Source organism: Phocoena sinus, chromosome 7 (assembly GCF_008692025.1).
Source record: "Phocoena sinus isolate mPhoSin1 chromosome 7, mPhoSin1.pri, whole genome shotgun sequence".
NCBI classification, from domain to species: Eukaryota; Metazoa; Chordata; class Mammalia; order Artiodactyla; family Phocoenidae; genus Phocoena; species Phocoena sinus.
The window spans coordinates 25,422,006-25,444,276 of NC_045769.1; the positions used below are offsets into that span (position 1 = coordinate 25,422,006).

The 22,271-nt window shown below is 33.0% G+C and overlaps 1 protein-coding gene across 1 annotated transcript in view; it reads left to right on the top strand.

Moving 5' to 3' along the window:
* ERBB4 (erb-b2 receptor tyrosine kinase 4) overlaps nt 1-22,271 on the top strand; it is a 1,120,642-nt gene that overhangs the window by 818,556 nt on the left and 279,815 nt on the right. Inside the window, exons 10-13 of the mRNA XM_032638162.1 lie at nt 2,239-2,312; nt 3,172-3,262; nt 5,383-5,582; nt 20,560-20,692. Coding sequence (XP_032494053.1) covers nt 2,239-2,312; nt 3,172-3,262; nt 5,383-5,582; nt 20,560-20,692 — 498 coding nt within the window. The remainder of the gene's footprint in view (nt 1-2,238; nt 2,313-3,171; nt 3,263-5,382; nt 5,583-20,559; nt 20,693-22,271) is intronic.

The following is a 22,271-nucleotide window of genomic DNA, read 5'->3' on the forward strand; positions in this document are numbered from 1 at the left end:
GTGGACATAATGTTTTTTTTCATGGTCCTGAATTTAGCTAGGAAAGTTCTCAATTTTAAAATCTATGGATTTCAAGTGGCTGTAGGGTGGAATGCCCTAGGGGTACTTTTAAGTTGGTAAGTGGGATTCTGTCAATTTATTTTATGAGAGTCCTGAATCTCTAAAATTAAGTATATAAAATTTCTGTGGTCCGCTGGGCTTCATGTGAACAGTCCAGAATTCATTTCATTCGTGGCAACCTGGAAGTGTTCTCAGTAAAGGTTTCGACTGACCCCATTATTGTGTGCTTGACCTGAACTTTGAGTGTTTCTCAGTAAAGCAGGAATATTTGATTATATGGCTAGAGCTATTCTAGACACTGCTTTTCATCAAAGAACAAATGTGGAAAGTTCATTCTGCTACTGCAGAGCTGATATTTCATGTGCATGCAGACATCTTTGCACATTAGAAAATGATAGCAACCAGAATTTTCCCTCATGATGAACCTAATTTTGTGGCTCCATTTTTATTGAAAGCATAGATATTCATTCTATATATCTTCAGTTACAAATAGAGCAAGTTTGCTAGAATATTAATTTAGACTTTAAGCTTTTGAAAGATATTCATGTCACATTAAGGAAAATCTTAATTGTTTATGTGTGAATTATGGGGACACTCATTTACAGTGTTTCCAAGCCTTCTATAACACACCATGTTAAACTAGTAGCACAATGTATTGATTAAACTTCTTAGTTTTTCTCAGTTTGAAGCAGTAATTTCATCAAGCAAGATTTTTTTTTTTCTTTTAAAAGATATGGGATGGTTCACAGTATAGAAAATATGCTGATGAATCAAGCAGAGAGAGCCAGTAAAGGGTGGTTCCAGAGATCAAGTTTGCTGAACTAATAGAGAATGTTTTCAAGGCTCTAATGCCAGGATGAATAAATGCCGGTGGATTCAGAATCAGATTCTTAGAAGAAAGGCCATATGCTTATCCGTTTGTCAGGGGATTGTGGAGTACATTGACTGATAGCCTCCAATGGATCATGTATCCTAGTGTTTATTCCCCATGTGAAAAAGAAGGTTCTCAGAGACTGGTAAAACAACAGATATCCAGTACAAGGATAAAATTCAGTTGTTTGCTAAAGGTGCATACAAACTGCTAAAAGAGCCTGATTCCTTGTTTTTAGAACGTTTGATCTCTCTTGGAGAAATGACCAGTAAATGGAATTTAATTTTCCTCTGAAGAGTATATATTAATATAAGGTTTCTACTTGCCCAGAATAGCACAGAGCACCTTTTAAAGTAATAAAACCTAGAAAAACTACTAAATATTACTTAAGAAAATCTGAAAGTATTGCTTGAATTACTGAGAAATGTTTAATATTATGTTTATATTTGGCTTAATATTCAAGAATGTAATTATTTTGTATGGGCAGGATGTTATAAATGAAAAATATTTTCCTAAGATGAAAACGTCTGAAAAATTCCATTAAATATTTAATTTTAAAGGTATTTTATATTAATTTTTATAAAGACAGGGCATTTATGTATCAATAACATTAATTACAAAAAATATATTTATGCATTAGGAGATTGTATTTTTAAAAATCCCCAAAGTTTACAACACATTTTGAGTATTGTTAAATTTGTGGTAAATTTTATTTTCAAATGTTAGTATGATTCATATAGAGGGAAGCAAATAGTTCCTGTCATATGAAAGTGAACATAAATAAACAGATAGGAACAAGATTGCCCTGATAGATAAATGTGAAAATACAGAAAAATAAAAAAGTTTACTTCCTGTATTTGTTTTCACCTTTCTTATGAAATTACAGGTTCTGTTAGCAATTTAGTACACTTTGAGGAACCCAAAAGGCAATTATTCTCACCATAACATAATTTATTTGCAGTATATATTTTTCCAATTGAGAATAAACTTTTAAAGGCAAAATAAAGTGGTTAATGAATGGAATTGCTATATTTGGAGGTTTATTCAGGATAGTCAAATTGAACCGTTCCTCTGGATCTAGAATAGCCTTCAATGAAGAACTCATAATCTGTGTCATCAAAATTTCCTGAAAGTACCTTTTAATCCCCTTCCACATCTAGCATAGAAAATCTGGATAAAACATTGCTAACCTTCCTATTGCTAATTAAAATTCAATTGGAATGAAATAATTTTTGTCACATTTCTCATATTTTCACCCCTTTATCTAATTTTAAGTTCGGCTTCATTTTTTTTTTTTTTCCCCCTAGGGACCCTTACAATGCAATTGAAGCCATAGACCCAGAGAAACTGAACGTGTTTCGGACAGTCCGAGAGATAACAGGTAATTTTTAAAGTGAGTTTGTTGTGCTATGAACTATGTGAATTTTAGTCTTTTGTTAAAAATATTACATAGTATTGGAATTTTCAAAGCAAATTCTAGTTTTGAAAACACGTATTATTTTAAATGATGGGTGTCTTAGTTCCTTAGCATCTGTGCACATTTTGAAATCTGTGGAATTAAAAAAAAAAATCCTTGAAATTTTGATGTTACTGTTTTTGCAAATGTCAGTGGATCTTTGAATCAATGTGTTTCTATTTACTTTTCACAAGTACTATTGAGGATGGGTAGCAGGTAGGATTCATTTAGCACATGTTTATTGAGGACCTGATATGTTCAGAGCTGTCATGGTACATGATATGGGGCCCATAGACATGAATCAGACATGGGTTTGCTATCAAAGAATGTAAAATCAAATAAGGAGGCTTAGTTATATACATAAATGTCTTAGAATGCAAGACAGACAGCTGATGTTGTAAATGTACAGATAAGGTGGGAAAAGATTTCAGAGAAATTAAACTCTTTGTCTAGTTAGACTAAATAATTTTTCCATTTAGAAGAATAAATCAAGTTAAGAATCATTTAAATCTTTAAACCATACACTTATATGATTCTGTATGTATATATTCTTGGTGTTCATTATTTTGACATTCATCATCTATTGAGTATTGTAGCCCAGAAACTTGGGGTAAGACACTGAATATTGGAAGAAGAAATATGATACAGAATGGTTCAAAAATAGGAATATTTGCTGCCTTTTCCTTACCTCCCACTTTCATCATATTTTAAGAATAATTGGTATTAAACACTGTTACTGAGACAATGATATTCTGAATTATTTTACTGCCCTTATCTTTTGTAGGTTTCTTGAACATACAATCATGGCCCCCAAACATGACTGACTTTAGTGTTTTTTCTAACCTGGTGACCATTGGTGGAAGAGTACTCTATAGGTAGGTGTATATATTCAAAGTTACAGGTCTCTGAATCATGTGTCCATTATGTCATAGCCATCAGACTCATTGATTTACTGATTCTAGAAATATTGATTTTCCACTTTAAATTTTAAAGGAAAACTCAATGAAAAATACCCCTGATTGTGCTTTAAAGTATACAACTTGATTTATCAACTGCCTGTCACTTAAAGTAATTTTAGTGTTTCAACTGCCTGTCACTTAAAGTAATATTAGTGTTTGGCAGTTGTGGAGTACATGATGTGAACCATAAAACCGAACCTTCTTTTTGATCATATGTTATCATAATTAAAAGATAGACTTGAATGACTTTGTAATGACTTCGGTGTATGGGATACAAATGCTGTTTTTCCAGGAGGTTCTCGTTTTGTCTCTGGAGCTATCATTTGAACAAAGCATCACAGCGCTGATATTTTAGAATTTGGTCCACTATGCTACATGCAGTGCTGGTTAATAATGGACAGATAATCAGGGCTCAGAAGGATACTGTTCCAAAGTTCTAATGTCAATATTTTTATTCACATAAGAAAAATATATGTTTTAATATTTATTAAGCCACTGTTTTTATTTTACTTCAGATTTCATCTGCACAAAATTATTGTTTATGAACTGTTAAAAGTCTATTTATATAAGGAGACCTTGATAATTTTTCTACTTAAATCTGAAAGATGCCTAAAGTCAATACTGTCATTAAATATTCTATAATAATGGTTCACAGGAAGTCCATTGAATTTTGCTATTAAAACAGGTATATCTGTAAGAGGTTCTAAAATGTAAAGGGGAAAAGTGCTTAATAAAAAAGGATAGTTGAGAGATATAATCTATTCAAGTGCTATATGGAGCCAATTGAATAAAGTGTTATAAATCTAAGTAAAGGCATTATTATGCTCACATTGTAATCAACAACTAAGGATGGTTATGATGGGAACAAAGATTTGAGAGAGTGAATTACATCCCATTTGGGTACACATACACGTTATATATCTGTATATTATAGTTCTCCATGCATGTGTATATATAAAACATGAAAAAAAATCTGAGTACTAAAAGCAAAGCAAATTTAGAGTACAGTTTTGATTTCCAAAATATAAAATAATGTTCATAAGTTGATTGAAATGTGGGAAACACATTTAGTCTTTAGAAAATGGACAAATAATTTAATTACAAAGTGGACTATGTTGAGAAAACAACATCCTTGAAATGATAATTTGTTTCTACAGTGTAGTTGTTATTTAACTTTTAGAGATGCTTTCTCACTTGTCCAAGCCTTCTGAGTATTTTTTTTTATTTTAGTTTAATTTTATTCTTCTCTTTAATTTTTAACATCTCCTATCCTTATACATTTTTCAAGTATTACAATTAACGCTTTGGTTTCTGAGGTATAAATTAAAGCTAAATATGGTCATTCTCTGAGATATTTACTTCTGAAAGTGTGTCTAAATCTATTAAATAGTTAGAGTTGAATTAATGTCTTACTTTGGGTAGATGAACAGTCACCCCATAAACATTTATTTAATTATTTAGTCTTAATTTAATTCTTGAGGATTTAATTCTTGAGGACCTTAAGATTCAGGGGTTAGGAGGGAAGGCAGTGAGCAGATACGTCAGTGGTACATATATAGACAGAGACAGAGATATCATTGATATTCATAATTATAAAAGATGGGCTTTTTTGGGGGGGTTCAAGTGATTACTTTTAAAACAGTCAGCATATAGCATGTAAAGAAATAGTATTTGTGGGCTTCCCTGGTGGCACAGTGGTTGAGAGTCCGCCTGCTGATGCAGGGGACACGGGTTCGTGCCCTGGTCCGGGAGGATCCGACATGCCGCAGAGCGGCTGGGCCCGTGAGCCATGGCCGCTGGGCCTGCACGTCCGGAGCCTGTGCTCCACGACGGGAGAGGCCACAGCAGTGAGAGGCCCGTGTACCGAAAAAAAAAAATAGTATTTGTATCTCAGGTTTTTTAATTCAATCTTTTTTACACTCTATTAACATTCTTTTTGGAGTAAGATATGACATCCTTATTTTACTTCAAGAATGCATGTCATGGCCAGAAAACAATTATTACTGTTCCATTTTTTTCCTCTACCCTCTCTTTAGTGGCCTTTCCTTGCTTATCCTCAAGCAACAGGGAATCACTTCTCTGCAATTCCAATCCCTGAAGGAAATCAGTGCAGGAAACATCTATATCACTGACAACAGCAACCTGTGTTATTATCATACCATTAACTGGACAACGCTCTTTAGCACAATCAACCAGAGAATAGTGATCCGGGACAACAGGAAAGCTGAAAACTGTAGTAAGTACATTACCCAAACATTAAAAATCTAGAAACTTTAAACATTATTTTTCTCATTGGACCAAACAAACATAGTGGTGGGTCAGAATTGTTGTCGTCTGTTACTCAACCCTTAAAAAAGGTTGGTATAAAATAATCAAATGGGTAACTTTTTATAATACATTGCATGTTTTTATAATGTATTTCATATTCTCAAATCTTGCCTAATCATAAGAACCCTCCTGTGGAGATTTAGATTCAATAGGTGTAAGTGGAGCCTGGGAATCTAAATGTTTAATAAGCATCCTGGGTAATTCCTTGGATCCAATCAATTTATGGAAATCCACTCTATTAAATTTTCTGTTTATTTTTTGCTTCAGAGAATTTGATAACATAGAATAACAAAGTATTTGCCATTTAGGAGTGGTGAAAAAAAAAAAAAGACGTGTTCTTCTGAAATGTGTAAAAATGCTGTTCCAGTAGTTTGCTAAACTTCATTTCATAAATGTGTTTTTGTAGGCATGGAGTGATCTCTTTTTTCATGTATTTTACTACTTTTTAATCCATTCCATCACTTCTTTGTTACACAGAAGCAAATAATGTTTTCATGAGGATATAACTAAGTCATTCCCATCTTATACTTTGATACTCCAATGATTAATACTTAATTCTTCCCTGTTTTTCTCCTGGGTATTACTTTATTCTGCATCCTATAAGTGCTACTACTATGCATATAGTAGTGACTTACTTATAATAAATACAAAATAAAATGACTTAGAATTCAAAGAATCTGTTTACAAATGTATATTCTTGTTGTGGTCATGATAAGTCAGTCCTTTTAAAAGTCACATTTCTTAAGAAACATTTTGCTCTTAGGAAGTCTTCTTGCTTCTTTAATCTCACCATTGGAACAATCACAAGGGTATACATACATAATGATTAAGTTCATTAAGTACGTGAATGAATAGTATAGGACTTCTTAAAAAATGTAAACTCTTAAGAGGCCAACATGATTTAAATTTACCAGGTAGTCCATGAACTAATTAATTAATTTATACCCCACCTTGTACCAGAAAGGGTTTAAGGCAGCTCAGGCTAGCAATTTTTATAAAATATAGCTTATAATTTGTGAGGAATTCACATTTTAGCTCTTTTGGATCCTGAAAAGTATTTTCCAGAGAAAAGAGACCTATTGCAACATGAGATTCCTGTTTTGAGTGAACTTAAGTTCTTATATATTCTTCTGTTCTTCATAGAATCAAGAAATATAAAATATTGTTATATATCAAAATATACATGTCCACATTGAATGAGATTTATCCTTTCATTGAGCCTAGATTGTTTCCTTGGTTTTAAACATTTCTGAAACCTGACAGAAAGCTTGCTTTTTTTTTTTCTACTTAAGCTTCTTATCCCACAATACTATATTTGTGTTTGTACATGCCCCAGACAAAGTAGATTACTCATGGAAATAAAATAGAAACTTTTTCAACACTAACTTATAAATATTTCCCTAAGTTAGGGTTATACTCTCCTTTTCTTTCACTTACTTCAAAAAATGAAACAAAATGAAAATAAAACAATAGTACCTCTACCTTTTAAAGGTAAGATTTAGGTATGAAGACAAAAAAAACAAAACAAAACTAAGAAACAATAAAAGAATGAGAGAAAAACATTCTTTTTCTTTAACTCATTTAATCATTTCACAAATCCCTTCTTTTACCTTTTGTAAACCTGAATAAAAAGCAAATGGGAAAAGAAAATGTGGAAAGAAATTAACTGTGAAAAAGCAAGATAGGAAAAATTTATGTAATTATGCCATATCTCTTTAAGACTTCTAAAATTTTGAAAAAAACAAAAGAAGATAAATAATATTAATAAATTAAAAATCTAACATTTTCTTCAACTTTCAGTGTTAGGTCTCTTGGAGGTTTATCCACTTTTCAAACCATGACATATTTTATAGTTGACTTTACAGTTTCAGGAAGAAATGAAGCAATTAGAAGAAAGCAGTTTTGTGGTGCTATAATTTAATATTAAGCATATAATTTTTCATTTTTAACGTCTTAGAGTAAACAATTTTTGCATGAAATCCATTTATCAAAATTTGGGTTTCGGTCTCATAGTACACTGGATCCTGCATTTTCAGAAATGTAATTATCCTATAAACTTGACTTCAGATGTGCTGCTGATGTTTACACTGAACCTACAATGGCCGCCCACATGTGATTAAGGCCATTTTATCATCCATAGTATTATCTGCAAAGAGGAAAACAAATATTTGCTTCATTTTAAATGTACTTAAATATTGCATTTTTAGACATTCTTTCTTAATATACCACACACAAGACATATATGAGCACACACACATATTCATTACAAGACATATGGATACACAGACGTACAGCATAAGGTGTGTATTCATATGCTCACACAACACATACACATGTACACAACCCTCGGACACTTACACATGCATTCACACACATAAACACAAACACACAGTCACCATAAAATACTCTCCTCTAAATCTGTATATTGGCTTGGTAGCTTAAAAGAAAAATCAACCTTGATTTTTAAGTGTTTTTTGGAGTTCAACATGATTTAAAACAGCAATGACAATAAAAGAAAAACCTCACCTCGTCTATAAAGTGTGACCATAGCTTGAGCAATCTTACTCTTTTAAGTCAAAATTTTCAAAGCAGACATACAGATGTCTTTATGGTTTGAAGAGACTGAGATTGAGAGAAACTCTAGGACATGAAAAGCTGGAACATTTTCTACCTCCTTTATTTGTATGGTTGTGGTAGGGACAAAACAGTGCTGGTTGGAAGGAGTTTTATAGTAGGTTTATAAAAGTATTTGAAGTTTCTTTAAATAGTTAAGCATAAATTTTTAACACCAGAATATAAACAGTGAAGAGATAAATACAACAACAAACCTTCGTAATCTGAATTACATTTGAACTCAGACATCTTTATTTTTAAAATATTTGCACATATACACTTAAAACCACCATAAAAATGAGAGAAACTATATTCATAATTACCTTTCAAATTGAAATAATTTTATTTTTTAATTATAATAGTGCTTTTATCATTGTTAGAAAACAAAACAATGGACGAATTGTAAAATTTTTTTGTTCTAATTCTGTGAAGAATGCCATTGGTAGTTTGATAGGGATTGCATTGAATCTGTAGATTGCTTTGGATAATATTGTCATTTTCACAATATTGATTCTTCCAATCCAAGAACATGGTATATTTCTCCATCTGTTTTTGTCATCTTTGATTTCTTTCATCAGTGTTTTATAGTTTTCTGAGTACAAGTCTTTCGCCTCCTTAGGCAGGTTTATTCCTAGGTATTTTATTCTTTTTGTTGCAATAGTATATGGGAGTGTTTCCTTAATTTCTCTTTCTGATTTTTCACTGTTGGTGGAGGAATGCAACAGATTTCTGTGCATTAATTTTGTATCCTGCAACCTTACCAAATTTATTGATTAGTTCTAGTAGTTTTCTGGTGGCATCTTTAGGTTTTTCTATGTATAGTATCATGTCATATGCAAAGAGTGACTGTTTTACTTCTTCTTTTCCAATTTGTATTCCTTTTATTCTTTTTTCTTCCCTGATTGCCATGGCTAGGACTTCCAAAACTGTGTTGAATAAGAGTGGCAAGAGTGGACATCCTTGTCTTGTTCCTGATCTTAGAGGGAGTGCTTTCAGTTTTGCATCATTGAGTATGATGCTTGCTGTGGGTTTGTCATATATGGCCTTTATTTATTTTTTATTTATTTATTTTTAAATTAAATTAATTAATTTATTTTTTTGGCTGTGTTGGGTCTTTGTTGCTGCACCCGGGCTTTCTCTAGTTGTGGCGAGCAGGGGCTACTCTTCATTTTGTTGTGCGGGCTCCTCATTGCAGTGGCTTCTCTTGTTGCGGGGCATGAGCTCTAGGTGCACAGGCTTCAGTAGTTGTGGCTCACGGGCTCTAGAGCGCCGGCTCAGTAGTTGTGGCTCATGGGCTTAGTTGCTCCGCAGCATGTGGGATCTTCATGGGCCAGGGCTTGTACCTGTGTCCCCTGCATTGGCAGATGGATTCTTAACCACTGTGCCACCAGGGAAGCCCTATGGCCTTTATTATGTTGAGGTAGGTTCCCTCTCTGCCCATTTTCTGGAGAGTTTTTATCATAAATGTGTGTTGAATTTTGTTGAAAGCTTTTTTTGCATCTATTGAGATGATCATATGGGTTTTATTCCTTAATTTGTTAATGTGGTGAATCACATTGATTGATTTACATATACTGAAGAATCCTTGCATCCCTGGGATAAATCCCACTTGATCATGATGTATGATCCTTTCAATGTGCTGCTGGATTCTGTTTGCTAGTATTTTGTTCAGGATTTTTGCATCTATGTTCATTAGTGATATTGGTCTCTAATTTTCTTTTTTTGTGGTATCCTTTTTCTGGTTTTGGTATCAGGGTGATGGTGCCTTCATAGAATGAATTTGGGAGTGTTTCTCCCTCTGCAATTTTTTGAAGAATTTGAGAAGAATGGGTGTTAGCTGTTTTCTAAATGTTTGATAGAATTTGCCTGTGAAGCCATCTGGTCCTAGACTTTTGATTGTTGGAAGATTTTTATTTATGGTTTCAATTTCATTGCTTATGATAAGTCTGTTTATTTTTTCTAATTCTTTCTGGTTCAGTCTTGGAAAATTTTACCTTTCCAAGAATTTTTCCATTTCTTCGTGGTTGTCCATTTTATTGGCATATACTGGTTTGCAGTAGTCACTTATAATCCTTTGTATTCCTGCGGTGTCAGTTGTGATTTCTCCTTTTTCATTTCTAATTTTATTGATTTGTGTCCTCTCCCTTTTTTTCTTGATGAGTCTGGCTAAGGATTTATCAATTTTGTTTATCTTCTCAAAGAACCAGCTTTTAGTTTTATTGATCTTTGCTATTGTTTTCCTCATTTCTATTTCATTTATTTCTGCTCTGATCTTTATGATTTCTTTGCTTTGACTGACTTTGGGTTTTCTTGTTCTTCTTTCTCTAGTGGTTTTAAGTGTAGGGTTAAAGTGTTTATTTGAGATGTTTCTTGAGGTGACATTGAATTGCTATAAATTTCCCTCTTAGAACTGCTTTTGCTGTGTCCCATACATATTGGGCGGTTTTGTTTTCATTGTCATTTTTTTCTATGTATTCTTTTAATTTCTTCTTTGATTTCTTCAGTTGTCTGTTGGTTATTTAGTAGTGCACTGTTTAGCCTCAATGTATTTGTGTTTTTTTACAGTTATTTTTCCTGTAATTGATTTTCATTCTCATAGCATATTGGTCCTAAAAGATGCTTGATATAATTTCAAGTAAGCTGTGTATAAAAATATTTATTGAATAAGTGCCATATTAATGGTAATTTCATTTATTTTCTATTTTTCATATCAGTACTGCCATAATGTGAATCTTAGTTCATAAAAAATTTTGTACTATGCAATCATTTCCTTGGGCTAAACACTTAAAAGTGGAATTTCTGTGAAATTAGGTTATATACAATAAATTTTGGTATATATTGCTATGTCATCTTTCAAAAATACTAGATTAGTTTACACTTGTCCTAAACAATGTTTGATAAGGAATATTTTCCACTACTCTTTACAACACTTGATATTATCCATGGATTTAAATTTTGGTGATCAGAAATATGAAAAAGGAGTCTTTTAAATTTATATTTTTTAGTTGATATTGAGCCTCTTTTTATGTGTTGATTGATCCTTTCTATTTATTTTTTGTATATTACATAGTTATAAGCTTTATCCATTTTTTAATTCTGGATTTGAAAAAGCTCATCATAAATTAAATCCATTAAATTTTTGTGTCTTAAATATGTTGTGTATAATTTTCCTTCTATATGCAATTTTTTTTAAATTTTGTCTTTTGATAGACAAACATTTTATGTTTTTATCTAGTTAAATGGATACATCATTCTCTTTTTTATGTTTATGATCTTGGCATAGTCTATCTTTTTTCTTCTAGTACTTTAAAACTATATTGAAATTTTTAATCCATCTAGAAGTTTTGGTACAGCATAATTTTAAAAAATCTTAATTTGGCTAGGATATTGACATAATTTACTGAATAATCCATATCTTCTCACTGATTTTAGGTGTCTGCAATATTTAGCTAAGTAGAGAAAAAGTGCCAGACTCAACCTGTATAGTTTAATTTAATCATCACCACCACCCTGTTAAGTATAATTATTACCATTTTGCAGATGAATATACAGATGTCCAGAAAATTGAATAATATCCCCAATGTTTGGAAGCCATAGTAATTAAAACAGTATGGTACTGGCATAAAAACAGGCACATAGGCCAGTGGAGCAGAATGAAGAACCCAGAAATAAATCCACAAATAAGTTCAACTAATATTTGATAAGGGAGACAAGAATATTCAATGGGACAAGGATAGTTCTTGAAAATGATGTTGGGAAAACATGGATATTCACATGCAAGAGGAAGAAAGTGGACCCCTGTCCTATGCCACTCATAAAATGAATGCAAAGGGATAGGGAGGGTGGGAGGGAGATGCAAGAGGGAGGAGATATGGGGATATATGTATCTGTATAGTTGATTCTGTTACAAAGCAAAAAGTAACACACCATTGTAAAACAATTATACTCCAATAAAGATGTTAAAAAAAAAAAAGGATTAAGGACTTAAACATAAGACCAAAACCACAATATTCTTAGAAGAAACATTGAAGGTGAGTTCCTTGACATTGGTCTTGGTAATAACTTTATGGATATGACACCAAAAGCAGAAGCAACAAAAGTAAAAACAAGTGGGGCTACATTAAGTAAAAATTTTCTGCATAGCAAAAACAACAAAAGGGAAAGCCAACCCACGGAATGGGAGAAAACATTTTCAAATCATATATCTAATAAGGCATTAATACCCAAGTTATATAAGGAACTCATGCAACTCAGTAACAAAACAAACAAACAAACAATCTGGTTAAAAAATGGGCAGAGGATGCGAATAGACATTTCTCTAAAGAAGACATACAAATGCCATCAAGTACATGAAAAGGTGCTCAACATCACTAACCATCAGGGAAATACAAAATGAAACCACAATGAGATGTCACCTCACATCTGTTAGAATGGCTATTATCAAAAAGAGAAGAGATAGCAAGCGCTGGTGAGTTTATAGAGAAAAGGCACCTCTGGTGCACTGTTGTTGGGAATGTAAATTGAAGCAGCCATGATGGAAAACAGTATGGAGGTTCCTCAAAAAATTAAAAATAGAATTACCATATGATCTAGCAATCCCACTTCTCTGCATCCTGATGTTCACTGCAGCATTATTCACAATAGCCAATATATGGAAACAATGTGTCTGTCAACAGATGAATGGATAAAGAATATGTGTCATATATACACATGTGCGTGTGCATGCATACACACACACTAGAATATTATTCAGCCATAAAAAAGAAGAAAATCCTGCCATATGCGGCAACATAGGTGGACCTTCAAGACATGCTAAGTGAGTTAAGTCAGACAGAGAATGACACATACTGTATGATATCACTTTCATGTGGAATCTAAACACATCAAACTCGTAGAAACAGAGAGTAGAATGGTGGTTTTCAGGGTCTGAGGAGTGGGGGAAATGGGGTGATACAGATCAGAGTGTACAAACTTTAAGTTATAGGATGAATAAGTTCTGGGCATCTAAGGTACAGCATAGCAAATATAGTTAACAAAGCTCTATCTTATACTTGAACGTTGCTATGAGCGTAGAGGTTTAATGTTTTCACCACCACCACAATAACAAAATGGTAATTACATGAGGTGAAGGAGGTATTAACTGAACTTACTGTGATAAACACTTTATAATATATATGTGTTTCAAATCACATTGTATACCTTAAATTTAAACAATGTTAGAAGTAACTTTGTCTCAATAAAGTTGGAAAAAATAAAACTTGGCCATAACTGTATAAGCTTTAAGTCTTTTCATATAACAAAGAAAATAATAAGCATAATTAAAAGGCAAAAAAGAAATAGAAAATAAAAGCAAACAAGAGAGCATATCAGTTCACAGAACTGAGAATTGCAAGGGATATTCCTTCAGGCACAGATGGATCTAGGGGTTAAACAACATCACCTGGACTCAGTCCTTCGACATTGCCCGATTCTGCTTTCTTCTTAGGCCAGCTCTCTTTCTTCATTAAAAATGTTTGGCCTTGGCTTGGAGAATTCACAAAGTTTATAAGTACAGGTAAAATAGCTCTACTTTCTCTCTCCCAGCATCTGTATTGTGGAAAGTTGACCCTGCTTGGATCATATGCCTATCTCTGAACAGTTCACTATTTTCTCTCTGCCACCAACTGTTCAAACATGTTTTTAAGTCAGTCCCTTCAAAGCAATTGGAGTGATATTTTAAGAATAAGATCCTAACTCTCCTGCTTAAAATCCTTCATCAGTTTCCCACAACTCTTTGGACAAAGCAGAAAACCCTTTAAATGGTCACTAGGTCCTACATAATCTGGCCATTTTTCACCTCACTAGTTCATCAGATATTACTTTCCCACTCAATGCTCATGTGCAGTCGGTTCTGTGAAAGCACTTGATCTTATTCACTGGTCAGACTCTCCTGATTAGACTTGTAATCCCCAATTTCCCCTAGCCATCTTTGCTTAATAATTCCTATTTATCCTTCTCATCTCACATTGTTGTCCCTCTTTCTGTGGACTGACCTAATGCTACCTACCCATTAGGTTAGGACAACTGTTATATTTTCTCTCAAAAAAATATATATTACACAATATAAATGATTATTTATATAATGCTGTCTTCCTAACTGGACTGTAATCCCTACATAGAGACAATATGTATTTTATTTCATATTTCCATCATATCCCCATTTCTTAGCATTGTCCAGTATAAACTAAGTAGTTTCTCAACAAATACTTCTAAAAGTAAACACATGGATATACTTGTATGTTTCCACATTTCTCTTAAGTATGTTTATTGAGGGCTTAGTTAGATGAGTAACCCTGCATTGTATACTACTAATATGATGTCTGATCTTCATCATAACCCAGAAAGGTAGATTATTTACTTTACAGATAAGTAATATGTAAATAATTGCCCAAGGCTGCATGGCTAGTCATAGCGTAAGGATTTGAACCTATGTTGACCTGATCAGAAAAACTGAACTGTTACAACTAAATCATATTTTTCAGGCTTTATAGAAAAAGATTAATGGTATCTGTCCAAATACATTCCAAGTCAAACCTATGCCTCTACATATGGTAACTAATGCAAACAGCATACGTAGGTAGTCTTGTACAATGAAAGAGAAGATATTTTTTCTGCCTTTGTGCTTGTAGACAGGTACTTCATTTCAATATTTTGAGATAATCCATTTACTTTCACACATGCAGCACAAGTAGCAAGATCCATTATTTAAGCTCGCCTCTATTTTAACGAAAGCAAGTTCAATATTCTCTGTAAAGGTCGAAATACTACGCACATTATTATCTCTCCAAATTTTTAATAGACATAATTTAATAGGTATAATTCAGATGAGATAAAGAAAAAACAATTTTACAGCTTCCAGAAAAAAAGAGAAGTTAAAGGTTGCCTAACAACTACATTGCTAAAGTTTCTTTATAGAGCTTTATAATGGTGTTTCAAACTGTAAGCCATTGAGTAGGCCCTTCTACTCCTTCCTATGGGACTATCACTCTGGGAGGTCAGAGAGCGGTTGAATTCTTGGTACTGATTGAAAACTTCTTTTCTCTCAAGAACTTCAAAGAAGTATTTTCCTTGGCCTTTTGTGGAGACACTTCCCATGTTTTCACTCTGCAGAAAATGATCAACCAGCCTTAAATACCATCATCTAGTCATTTGGAAAAAGTGAGAAGAAAGTAATTATTATGGTTTCCTGTTTGTATTATTGCTTTCCTCCAATAGGTACTGTTTCCCTGATGCAAAACTGCTCTGAAATTGAGCATCTGAATACAGACTAAGGAAGGTAGTAGGCAGCAGAAAGGAAGGTAGGAGTTTGCGTGAAGCCAATACTCTCTTTTTCAACTAATGTCAAAGCAGATAACAGATAGCAGATAATGTCAAAGCAGATAACAGAAAATTAAGGGAGAAGGGACAAGAGTGAGAGGCTTTCACACCTGAAAAAAATTAATGTGAGTTGGTGAAATAAATAGATCAAGAAGTTGAGGGACTATCATGAAATGGGCAGTACAGGGGTGTACTAATGGCTTGTCAACATCCTAAAGGAAGAAACTGAAAACAAATGTGAGGGTCTTAGACAGAAGTTGATATACAAAGAATTTGAGGCATTGATTATATTTTCTACAAGGACAGGAAAGTGATGAATACAAGCAGTCAGAGATTCATGATACTGTGTAGTATGATTTTGAATATACTCTACTTGCCTTTACAAGTTGCTTTTAATAATATAACTTTTGATTTTTTTCCCTCTTCAAGCTTTCTTCTGATAATTGTTTATCACATAAACAAGTATATATAAAAATTGTATATAAATGTACTAAATGTACATATGAAAATTTGATTTTACACATTATATTCAATCAGCTTGATTGAACTCTCCTTCTTACTCCTTACATCTTTATAAATTAAGGGGAAGTCATTTATACATCTAGGAATCAGTGATATGAGACCTATGTTAAGATTTCATTTCTACTGACATTGATTTTGTACAGTGAGAGAACACTCTTTCTCTGCATTATGAATGAATCAGAGGAAAGAACTTTTGCTATTAGTTCAAAATCGGTGTAACAGATAAACTGTCAGCCTTTCCCAAGTAGAACATCAAATCATTCAACTTTTGAAGAGTTTCCACAAAAGAAGAGAAAAATAGTTATGATATATGGTATTTCAATTTAATGATTAAGACATGGAGAGAATCATAATTAAGCAAAGTCCACAAACTTTATGAGTTACCTAGAATAATTAATAATATGAGAACAGCAATCCTTATTACAGGAAAATGCTCTGTATAGTCACTATTCCCTCAGATTATCTTTTAAAATTACATTTATCTGTTATTTATGATGATAACTATAAAGTAAATAAGCTAAAACAGAATAAAAGGAACTATAATTTTCAATAAAGTTTTGTGGGGTTCTTGGAGGCTATTTGGGGGCATTTTTGAGAAATCTTATATGAAAACGTTTGTCTATGAACAAGAAACAGCAAGTAATTTCACTTTGAATTTTTAAAGTAAATATGGATGGAATAATAAGGACTGTGTAGTTGTCATAAAAAATTTGGTTTTCCAAAATATGTCATGAAAAGAGGAAAATGGGAAGAGGACAGATTGGACAAACAGTAAGATCAATGATTTTAACCAAAATTGTCATAATAAATGTAAGTGGTTAAATACCCTAATTAAAGGCAGAGATTGTCAGATTAGATTAAAAAAGCAATACCCAACTATATGCTGCCTACAAGACACAAACCTCAACTACAAAAACACATATAGATTAAAGGTGAGAAAATATACCTGGAGAGATAAATAGATCAACACAAGAGTGAAGAACTATGAATAAACCTACAAGTATGTGGACAACTGATTTTAAACAAATATGCAAAGCCAATTTACTGGCAAAAGGATTGTATTTTTTTTTTTTTTTTTTTTTTTTTTTTGCGGTACGTGGGCCGGGCCTCTCACTGTTGTGGCCTCTCCTGTTGTGGAGCACAGGCTCTGGATGCGCAGGCTTAGTGGCCATGGCTCACGGGCCCAGCCGCTCCGCCGCATGTGAGATCTTCCTGGACCGGGGCACAAACCCGTGTCCCCTGCATCAGCAGGCGGACTCTCAACCGCTGTGCCACCAGGGAAGCCCAAGGATTGTATTTTCAACAAATGGTCCTGGAAAAATTGGATATCTACGTGCAAAAAAAGAAAAGAAAAAAAGGAATAGATCCTTACCTAGTACCTGTGTTGGTGAATTTTATGTGTCAACTTTACTGGGTCATGGGGAGCCCAGGTATTTGGTTAAACATTACTTGTGAATATGTCTGCAGGGTATTTCTGGATGAGATTAACATTGGAATTGGTAGACTGAGTGAAGCAAAGTGGATAGGCATCATCTAATTCATTGAAGGCTTGAATAGAACATATTCACTCTCTCTGCCTGACTCCTGAACTGGTACATCAATCTACTTCTGCCCTTGGACTGGGACTTAAACCATCTGTGCTTTTGGTCCTTAGGCCTTTGGACTCAGATTAAACTGTACCATGGACTTCCCTGGGTCTTCAGTTTGTAGATGGCAGACAAGGGAATTCCCAGCCTCTATAATTGTGAGCCAATTCTTTATAACAAATTATATAAAATATGTAGATATAGATAAAAATATCCTATTTATTCTGTTTTTCTGGAGAACCCTAACTAATACAGTATAATATACAAGCTAACTTAAAATAGACCATAGACCATATGAACCAAAACTCATAATGCTTCTAAAAGATAACAGCAGACAAAACTTTTGTTACCTTGGGGTTAGACAAAAATTTATTAGATATGATGCCCAAAGCACGATTTATAAAAGATAAAATTGATAAATTGGACTTCACCAAAATTTAAAACTTCTACTTTTCAAAAGACAGTGTTAAAGGAATAAAAAGGCAAGGCTAAGACAAGGAAACAGTACTTGCAGAATCTGTAAAGAACTCTCAATGCTTAATAGTAAGAAAACAATCAATCCAATATAAAATGGGCAGAAGATTTGGTGGCACTTCACCAAACAAGATATATGGATAGCAAATAAACACATTAAAAAATGTTCAACATCTTTAATAATTTAAATGCAAATCAAATCCACAATGAGATACCGCTACATAATATTAGGAAGGTTAAAATTAAACAGGCTGACCATACCAAGTATTGATAAAGATACAAGGAAACTTCAGCTCCTGAGTTGAGTTTATGGCTGTTGGGAATGTAAAATGGTACAACTACTTTGAAAAACAATTTGAAAGTTTCTTAAAAAGTTAACCCTGTACTTATCATATTATCCAGCCATTTCTGTCCAAAGGAAATGAAAGTGTATGTCCATACAAAGACTTGTAAATGGATGTTCACTGTAACTTATTTTTTTTTTGTAACTTAATTTTTAATAGCCCCAAATGGGAAACAGTCTGAATGTCTAGCAATAGGTGATTGGTTTAAAAAATGTGGCATATCCATGCAATGGAATATTCTCAGTAAGAAAAATGCATGAATATTGATACAGCAACATGTATAAATCTCAAAATATTTATGCAGAGTTAAAGAAACTACATAAAAAGGGAGTACATACTGTATATTTCTACTTACATAAAATTCTAGGGAATGTAAACTAATGGGTATTGAGTAACAGAAAGCTGGCCAATGGCTGTCTGAGGGGAATGGGGTGGGGGGGGAAGGGATTACATAGGTCATGAGGAATCATTTGGAGACAATGGATACATTCATTGCCTGGATTGAATACATATAGCTCATGATTTCAGGCATCTGTCAAAACATCAAATTGTATACTTTATGTATGAGCAGTATATGTCATGTATACTTCAATAAAACTATTAAGCATACACACACACACACACATACACACAAGGTTTCTCTCTTAAACTATATTGGAAGACATTATTCAATTAAGTAGTCATAAATTAAAAAGATATCTTGATAGGTCTATGTCTGCCTTGAGAAAGAATTTTATACAGTTTAACATAGGGTCCTCCTTAAGGCTCCAGAATATAGGAGAAAGAATACATGAATTGGGAGATTTTGTTTCCTTGTTTTAAAACTAATCAGCATCATGGATGCTGGTAATTCACTTTCTCAGGCCTTTGTTAGAGAAGGTAACTTTCACAGATATGATCCCTCTTTAAATTACAAGTGCATAGTTAATGCTATTCCATCCCATCTCACAAATGCTCTTATCATAACAATTTGCATCCCTTAATAAATACAGTTGGTAACTAATGGGAAGATAAACAGGATTTTGATGTTTTCATCTTCTGAGAACTTATTAATACTTTATGAAAACCACATATAATTGGGTTTCAGACATCTCAAATCACTTTTCAGACACCCAGAATAACATTTGAAGTCTTTATAGGCCCTTCTTATTCAATAGCTATCCTTTCAGTAAAATTATGTTTTTCAGTATAAATAATAATACACTGAATAAGTATTATTTGATGTAAAAGGGAACACAAATGGTAAACCTTAAGTGGCAGTTTTAAAACATGGCCTCATATTCTTTGGCACTTTTCCCATCAACAAAAAATATAGAGATAAGACTAAAGACCTTTGTTACTACTGTAATCTCTATACCTCCTTATAAATAACCACCACACTTTGTTTAAAATTATTTCAAAACTTTTTTCTTACTTGCGCCAATTTGACTCAAATATCAAGGTAATCTTAGTTGCAGTGTACCAGAGGTCTGTAAGAAACTTGTATTTTATTTCCATTTCTTTTCCCCCTTCTTACATTTCATATATTCTTCTTTTTTCTTTCTTTTCCCCTTTTGATGTTTTTGTTTTATGACAAATATCACTTGTTCCTGTTTCTGCATGAAGTTCTCACATGGAATTGACGTCAAAAGGTGTGGTGTGTTAGTGGAGCAAAGGGTTGGCTTTAGAAAGGTGTGTTTTGTTCCTTACCTTAATTGGAAGGTTAATTTTTGTCACTACTTCTCCCTAGAGTTTTGATATAGGCAATTGATATTTGTTCACTTTTATGAAAAATGCAATGGTGCTACACACACAGTGACTGGGGCTCTGCAATATGAAAGAAGTGGAAGATAAAGTGGGCCATGGTGACTAAGTAGGCAAGCAAAGTTATCTGCCACAGATCTCTCTCACTCCTTCAGAAATAGCTTTACTTAGGAAGATTCATATTAAAATGGTAAGTTTGGACGCAGGCTTCTGTTTTATTTCCCCTTGATTTTGATGTGTTTTTCAGCTGCTGAAGGAATGGTGTGCAACCATCTCTGTTCAAATGATGGGTGTTGGGGACCTGGGCCAGACCAGTGCCTGTCGTGCCGTCGCTTCAGCAGGGGAAGGACCTGCATAGAGTCTTGTAACCTCTATGACGGGTAAGGCATCTTATAATGTCTCTATCCCATGAGCTTTGAGGTACTGATTTGTTCAGATATTAAAATGATAATAAAAGGGTAAAATTTCAGAATGTTTATGCTGGCCAAGATTTTTAAGGAGAGTTTTTGTTGCATAAAGGAGAAAACATATAAAAGAATTCTTTTAAGGGGAAATCATTTTATTTGAATGAACAAGATAAGTCAAAATGCATATTGACTATTATGTACATATTTAAAAATGTGTACCAAAATAGATAATTCTTAATAAATTATAGCAATTTATGCTTATGCAAAATTGAAAAATGTATTTCTATTTTCTTTATAAAGGACACTGTGATAAGTAATATTTCCTCCTCAGTGTCTCAACCATCTTGGTTTTTTTCTCATGCTTTCCTATTAATCTTCACCTGGAATGACTGTGTTAACTTTTGATTTTTTTTTTCCATTTAGGTTGCGTGTCTATTTGATTGTGTATTAGGAACAACACACATTTCTATGTCTCAGACAACTGCTTAGCCCTATAGAGAAATTACCTTTGTAGTTGCTAGTTGAAAAGGTTTTTGAAAGTGTTCTGTCACTTTCTAAAAATAACCTAAGCTGTATTTTACATCAAGTATTTTAAATTTTATCTACAGTACTACAATAATCAAATTGACAACAATAAAACTTAGTATATACCTTGTTGCATGGCATTTCATATACTCATAAAATCACTTTATCCTAACGTACCATTTCATGCATCACAGTTGTCCTTCATTAGTGTGATAATGCAGTTTTTAGTACTGTCCCTGAGTCAAATTTTCCTATATTTCTCACTGAAAGGATTTTCAACATTTTTGTAAAAGGGTAGTTTTGAAGTTGTTTCTTCTTCTGCCTCATGAATTGTCCCATTTTAACAACCGTTTCCATGATCCCAGATAACATTTTATTTTTGTATTTTACATTAAAGGATAAAAATCTGTGGATCTTAATAATATAGATATGTGTCTTCTTTGAAAGATGACCAAACCAATTCCCTCCATGAATTTAGGGGGAAAAAAGATTGAAATTAAAATTAGAAGTTTAAGTATAAAAACAATATTAAATCGGAATTTAATAGTTTGAAATGGTGATGCCATTTGCACAACTCTGTGAATATACTAAAATATGCATTAAATTGTGCACTTTGAATAGGTGAATGTCATGGTATATGAATTATCTCTCAATAAAAGCATTACTGAAAAAAGGGTTTAATAGTTTTATCAGGAAAATTTCAACTTGAAAATTTGTAAAACACATCAACTCATACATTTGATAATGAATAGCAAATTATTTGCTACTTGTCTCATTGAATTGAACTGTATTAATGCTTGTTCACATTATTATGAAAGAAAGATATTTCCTGTACATAAAATACATCAGATCAGATATGATTCTCTGTGTGTGTGGCAATTGATGCCACTAAAATGGAACTGATAGACCTTAATTCCACTGTGTTACATTAAAAGTTTATTGAATACGTATGTGCATTTCTAAGGAAGGAATAGATTATAGAAATCATTTTATCAAACAGAAGCATCTTATAAACAGTGAGAAGTGG